We start from the raw sequence: 7,255 nt of genomic DNA, 5'->3' as shown, positions 1-7,255 counted from the left end.
GTCAACAAGCATGCAGACCAAGGGGATCCAGTGGATACAGTGTACTTAGATTTTCAGAAAGCCTTTGACAAAGTACCTCACCAAAGGCTCTTAAGCAAAGTCAGCTGCCACCAGATAAGAGGGAAGGTGCTCTCATGGATTGGTAACTGGTTAAAAAATAAGAAACAAAGGGTAGGTATAAATGGTTAGTTTTCAGAATGGAAAGAAGTAAATAGTTGTGTCCCCCAGGGGTCTGTTCTGGGACCAGTCCTATTCAACATATTCATAAATGATCTGGAAAAAGGGGTATACAGTGAGATGGCAAAATTTGCAGATGATACAAAATTACTAAAGATAGTTAAGACCCAGGCAGGATGCTGAGCACCCTCAGATGCCACTTACCCCCTTGCAACACTGGACAACAAGCAATGATCCTCTGTTAAAAATGTCACTATTAATAAACTACGCCGATGGGAGCAGCAAAGTTTGGATCCAGATCTGGACTCTTCACAATCTTGGCCTTTTCCAGGTCCAGGGTTTGGGTTCAGGCCCATCCCTGATGTACAGGAACCCAAATGACCCCATGGGGGGTTGGGATCGCAGTCTTGGCTGTTGCTACTCGAGTAATGTTACCTGCTCTAGGTGACTCCCCGCTGGAGGGGGCCAGGTCCCCCAGCTGGCGGAAGGCGGGAATTACAAGCGGCGCCGGGCCGCCCCCCGGGGCTCAACCAGACTTTATCAGCCCCTGCGCATCTGGGCGCCGCCTGCCTCCTTCAGAGCGCCCTGTGCCTTGCTCCGGACAGCCAGACGTTCTGCTCCTCTCGCCAGCAAGCGGGGACGTGGGTGGCCATGCTGCACTGGGGATACGACGAGCACAACGGTGAGTGAGGACAGCTCCTGCGGGGCGAGCCCAGGTGAGAGGAGCACAACCTTGGCTCAGCAGCAGCAAGGGTTGCCCCAGAGCTTGCTCCAACTTTTCGCCCTCTCCAGTGAGGGGGCTGCCCGCCGGGTGCAGGAGGCTGAGTGCGGGCGCTGGGAGCCGAAGGGGGCGAGGCTGCGGTTGAGAGCAGGGGAGATTTGGCGCCCGAGCTGAGTTAGCGGGTTGAACAGCTTTTCCCCGCTGGAGCTGCTACTGCCCCAGGAATGGTCCTTGGGTCCTTCGCTCTTCTGGTTATTAGCACCGACCTGAGCAAACCGGGTGTCAGGCTAGGGAGCCCCTGCAGGAGGCAACTCAACCTGGGAGAGTCTCTTTCATCCCAGTGAGTGAGGTGGACCCTGCCCATTTCCACAGAGGGGGCATCCTGGTGCCAGGCAGGGTCAACACTGCAGCAGAACCTTTGGGTCAAAGATTAGGCTTTGAAGTGGGACTTAGGCAGGTTATTTTTTTTCTTAGCACAGCCAAATAGTTCCCCATTAGAACATTTTTGCTCTTGGGAGATAAGGGTTTTATCCCCGGTTAAGAAATATTGTCCTATTATCAAGCTCTGTAATAGCTGTTGGTGGAAATATACCAACCGGCTTTAATTAGAATAGTTCTTCTTGCTAATGGCAATGTGTTTGCACTTGGAAGTATATATTTATCAGCTAAATGGTAAACAATAACTATTCTGTAAGAATTTGATTCCCCCTCCTTTTGTTTTTGCAGCGTTAATTTTTGTTTTCTCCTGTTTAGCACTGCTAAGCGAGTGCTTGTAAAAGAAATGTTAGCTCCCCACAGCCTGTTTTTGCTTCTACATCTATCAATCAGTCAATCAATCATATTTGTAATGAGCGTGGTATCAAAGCACCAAAATTCTAAGAGCCAGAATCTGCCATCTTGTCTGGAGTTGAGCCATGCCTTACTCCCTAAATATCTCCACTAAAATCAATGGGAGTACTTGAGGAGGCACAGCAGAATATGGCCTTACATTATAAAAAGAAAAAACTACCTTGTACAGTGATTCAGTGACAGTAACTATTTCTTTCACATAAGAAGAGTTACCCAGATGATGCACTGCCAGATTGTGGGTGGGTGCTGGTTGTCAAAAGTAGATACAGGGACAGTGAAAATGTACTTGCGCTCTTAGAGGACTTTAAACTTGGAAAATGACTTTGGCAGCTGCTGTGTTTGTAAGACAGTTTAGCTGGAGGGAGTATAACTCAAAGGAATATGCAGCAGGCTGAGCTGCATCTGTAGATAAATTATAGAACATTGAAAGTTGGAGAGCTGTATTTTGGTGTACACTGTGATCCATGAGAAAGTTGTATTGGTTAATGGCTAAGTAATATAATTGTTCCTACAAAACTATTCAAGCATATTCCTGTTAGAATGATGCTTGTTTAATTTGCATATGGACAGTCAACATCAGCTGTATTTTTAAATGGTTGAGTTAATGGTAGCTATTGTATTAAGGAATTTCTTACTGACTTCAGCTAAGTTCTGCTCTCCCAGTTACACAGATATAAATCCCAAAAACTTCCATTGAAGTCAGAGTTACTCAGGATTTACACCTTTGTAAGTAAGAGCAGAATTTGACCTATTTCTACTCACCACTGGTGAGTGGGCAAGTGATTTTTTTCAAACATTTTCAGATTTCCCTCAATCTTCTCATACTTTTTTGAACTCTCAGGATTATTTATTTGCTCTTAGTCTTGGGGGATGATTTTCCTCTCATCTATAATGGCAAACGACTTCAGTGGAGTTACTCCTGATTGACACAAGTGTAAGTGAAAGGAGAATTCAAGATTTTATTTTCAGTGGGTTCATGAAGAGAGGCAGCCCTAATAAAATAAAACTTAAAAAACCTGAAATTGTTCCATTGCTTCACAGGTAGCTAAATGAGAAATGTAAACGTGTAGCTATATGGTGACTACGTCTTTTATAGATTGGGAGTCAGGAGGAATAGCTATGCAAGTCGCTGCCTTCTTTCTCTACCTCTCTGTTTTCACTGTACTTGTGAGGATATACTTTTCAGAATGGTTGGGTGATGTTGAAATGTGGCAATGCTGAAATGATTAGATTTGTTCTCTATTGTTATACATTATACTCTATCCTGTCCCTCTCCCCTCCCCAGATTGAATAATGTATGACAACACCTTCTTGATGGAGCACAACACCTGAAAAACAAAGATTCTGGGCCCCACCTGCAGGTCCAGATAAGATACCCTCCCTCTCCTTCCTCTCCACCCTCCCAGTTTCTGGGAAAGGGGAGGGTGTTGGAATTTCTATCAGTTTTCTGCCCTTGGACCCTGTGGAGGCCCCAATCTCTCATATCAGGCTCTGCTTGGTGACTGATAAACTTGAAACTCCACACACCCCTTAATCCCACCAATATTCTCCCCCTTGAGAGCCCCCAGCTGTTACTAGACAGGCAGATCTTCATTAGTCAATCCATTCAGCCTCGGTGGAGGTGGTATCTACTCTCTACTCCTCCCTGGCAACATTTCTTTTTTGTTCCTCATGTTTTTATGATTCTCCATTGCCTGTCTCTGCTCTTGCTCCGAGCTTTGTCAAGCAGCAGAAGTATGAAATTGATGTGATTCTTGACACTTTCACTGCTCTGCATGATTCCCAGTATGTTCTATAAACGGACTAGTCTTAATTTCATTCTGCCAATGCAGTTGTGTCTTTCTGATTCTGCAGAGAGACAGCTTTAGTGTCTTTGCTGCTCTTCAAATAGCAGTGTGCTGCTCTTGGCAAAGCTGCTACTTGAAGAGCAGTAAAGATACTAAAGCTGACTCCCTGCAGATTCAGGAAGGTAAAACTGCAATACTTTATATTCAGTTCACATTTTCAATGTTATCTTTGCAACCATAAAGATGAAAGCTTCTTTTTTTTTTAATGAAAGTTTATGTCTGCACAAATTGATGATTTAGGTGCCACCTGCCAGAGAAAGCTTTCTGCTTTCTGCTTGTCACTGGTAAGAGAGCAAGTGAATTTTTTAAAGCATTACACTACATTTGTGTGTGTATGTCCCCATGTATAAATAGATAGATATAGAGATACACTATACTCATTGGTACGCTGTATAGCTACAGATATACGCTATATTCACTGGTTCCAACTGGATGAAATGATCAGTGCAGATTGTCCAGTGCATTTATATCACCAATACTAAGTGTGTTACTTTGTCACCACCCTAATCTTTGCTTTGTTCTTGTAAGTGCTCCTATTTCACATGATATAGGCATCTGATATAGGGAGGCACAGCAGTGACACTTTGAGAATTGGCTGCCATGTGGAATAGGGCTCAGTCCTATAAGGTGCTTAGCACCTCCTATGAAGAGATGGGTGCTCTCAGCACTTGACAGGATTGGGCCGTTAATGACAAATGGGGAATGGTTACCTTTAGTATGCTATTTCTCTAATAAAGAATTTGAAAAATGCTTGTATGTGTACTGTGTATGACTGTAAAGAAATTATAAAGCTGTTGCAACTACTTTAGGATTAAAGTGTTTTTGTGGTCACTGATAAAAATGAAACTGTTATGGATAAAGTAAAAAGAGTGTTGGAGTTTCTCAGGGCATACCTCTGCCCCCATAGGTAGGTTAATTTCAGTGTCTTGTTTGAGAAGTACACACTGAACTCTGCATTTCCAACGATTATTTTATTTAGCGCTAGCATTCTTGTGAAATAATATTTTCTTAGAGCACTGTGATGTGCTAGTGACCTTAACTTCAGTTTAAGGTTTTTGTGTGGCATAAATCCATGCTATAGTTGCTCTTTATAAATAATCAAAGATATAATCGAACAACAAACCAACAACCTTACTCCGTATAAAAGAAGCCAGTCCACAAACTGAATATCCTCAACTCAGCTCCTGCAAAACACTAATTCATGTCTACAAATATAAATCTACACCCTCACCTGAACCCTGACCCCCAAATGCATATGGTATCTCTGATAGTCAGATCCCAAGCTATTTAGGGTTTTATAGGTGAAAGCCACTACTTTTAATGCCACCTGAAAATCAGCAGCCAGCCAGAGGAGATTTTGGAGGACTGGTATCATGTGCTCATCATGACAAGCTGCTCTCTTCACGAGAATCAGTTTCCAAGTTGATACAGGGTGTAGCCCTATGTGGAATGGATTGCAATAGCCTAATCTTGAAGTGACAAACACATGAGTGACGTATAGTGAGCTCTGCCTCCAAGATAAAGGAATGCAATCTTCAGATGGAGGGAAAAATATTTTGGTCACTGTTGCTATATGATCATTTAACTGTCCCTGGGATTCTTAACAAAATACTTTCTAGGATCTCTCTGGCAGGGCTTGTCTACACTTACAGTGCTGCACTGGTGCAGCTGCACTGCTGTAGCACTTAGAGAAGATGCTAGCTACACCAACATGAGAGCTTCTCCCATTGCCGTAGTTAATCCACCTCCCTGAGAGGCAGTAGCTATGTCGATGGGAGAAGCCCACCTGTCGACATAGCGCTGTCTACACTGGGGATTAGGTCAGTATAACTGTGTCACTCGGGGTGCAGATTTTCCACACCCCTGAGCAACATAGTTATACCGACATAAGTTCCTTGTGTAGACCATGCCCAAGCTTCAGAAAAGAATGAAATAACTGCAAGGTAGTCCCATCTACTTGCACTCGGGGCTGCGTGGTTTTGTACATATCTGATAGATCCAGTAATATCATCATGGACACCTGCAATGAATTCCTGGCCCCAGTGAAGTCAATGGGAGTTGACACTTACTTTTATAGAGACAGGATATCACCTCATATTTTTTACATTGGTAAGAGATCAGTGATCAATACTAGTAGTGCAGTCCCATTACCGTAACAAGGTCTGAAGACAGACTGACAAGAGTCAAGGAGATCTGAGTCCTCCTCGTGTACTCTGAGAATTGTCTCATTACAACCTTATCCATAATCTTAACCAAAACTGGAAAATTAGATACTGTGCAATATCTGGCTAGACTGTCAGTGTCAAGTGATAGTTTCTTGAGCCACTATTACACATTTTTCCTTTAGAGCACTCAACATTTGGCCCTTCCTTAAGTATAGACAATCTCCACCAGCAAAGGATACAGTATTTTCCTGCTAACTTTCACCAGAAAGAAAAGGCATGTGTCCAAAGAACAGGTTTTGGAGCAAAGTTCTCTCAGTATAACCAGAAATGTAACAAAATAAATTAGTATATCAGTTAGAGATTGCTTTGAGTTTCTTAGGCAAGTCATGTGGGCATTTTGTGAAAGTGTGTATCAACTTTCCTTTAAGGAAGTACATTCAACATTAGAATGGGGGAAGCAAACAACATTTTCCTGGCTCAATGGAGGCATATAGGTCACAGATCAAATTCAGCAGTGATTAACAATTCATTAAATCCCATTGATTTTAAATAGGGTTGCACAGAGTGTAGGTCAGCACTAAATTTGGCCATAATGTATATATTCCACCAATTAGAATGATTCCGTTTTAGCCAATCAGACACAATATCTATGCTTGCTATGTGAACTATAATAACCAGTTATGTAACGGAGGTCCCAGAGTGGCAACAGTATCAGATTAAATATATTGGTATATTGTAAACCATATTTTAACAAAATTGTATAAATAAAAGTTAAAGACTAAAACATTTTGACCTTCTGGCCAGATTTACTGAAAAGCCAAAGTTTATGGATGCTTTGTGTCACTAGAGTGGTGCAAAGCAGCTGAAGTAAACAAGTGAATCTGACCCTCTTAACTTATGAAAAGTAGGAAAGCAGATGCTCATCTCTGTTACATATTTCTGCAATTTCTTTATTAAACCAAAGTAAACTTTTGGGTGCACAACTAGCTAATGACTTGTAATGTTACATTTATTTTATGTACCAAAACAGTTTCAAACTAGAATTGCAGAATCAGGCCTTTTCATATATTCTGAAGCCTGAAGGGATCATTGTGACATCTAGTCAGGCCTCCTACATAGTCCAGGCCGTAGGATTTACCTGAAATAATTACTTTTTGAACTACACCCTATCTTTTAGACAAGCATCCAATCTTGATTGCCAGTGATGGAGAGTCCACCACAATCTTTGGTGAGTTGTTCCAAAAAATTATGCCTTATTTCCAATCTGCATTTGTCTAGCTTCAACTTTCAGCTATTGGATTTTGTTTTATATTTGTCTGCTAGATTAAAGAGCCAATTATCAAAATTCTGTTCCCCATAAAGTACCTACAGATTGTGAACTAGTCACCTCTGAACCTTCTCTTTGTTAAGCTAAATAGATTGAGCTCCTGTCACTACAGGACATGGCTTTCCAATCTCTCAAACATTTTCATGGCTCTTCTCTGAACCCTCTCCAA

At 42.1% G+C, this 7,255-nt stretch overlaps 1 protein-coding gene across 1 annotated transcript in view; it reads left to right on the top strand.

Moving 5' to 3' along the window:
* The first annotated feature begins 409 nt into the window (after positions 1-409).
* The window catches only part of LOC140906549 (carbonic anhydrase 13-like), a 41,046-nt gene continuing 34,200 nt past the window's right edge, over positions 410-7,255 (top strand). The window contains 4 exon segments of the mRNA XM_073330660.2: positions 410-565; positions 567-692; positions 694-859; positions 6,937-6,987. Of these exon segments, the coding sequence (XP_073186761.1) occupies positions 425-565; positions 567-692; positions 694-859; positions 6,937-6,987 (484 nt within the window). The 5' untranslated portion in view covers positions 410-424.

This window comes from Lepidochelys kempii, chromosome 2, assembly GCF_965140285.1.
Source record: "Lepidochelys kempii isolate rLepKem1 chromosome 2, rLepKem1.hap1, whole genome shotgun sequence".
Lineage (NCBI taxonomy): Eukaryota > Metazoa > Chordata > Testudines > Cheloniidae > Lepidochelys > Lepidochelys kempii.
The sequence above is the reverse complement of the archived record's forward strand: the minus strand, read 5'-3'. Positions and strand labels throughout refer to the sequence as shown.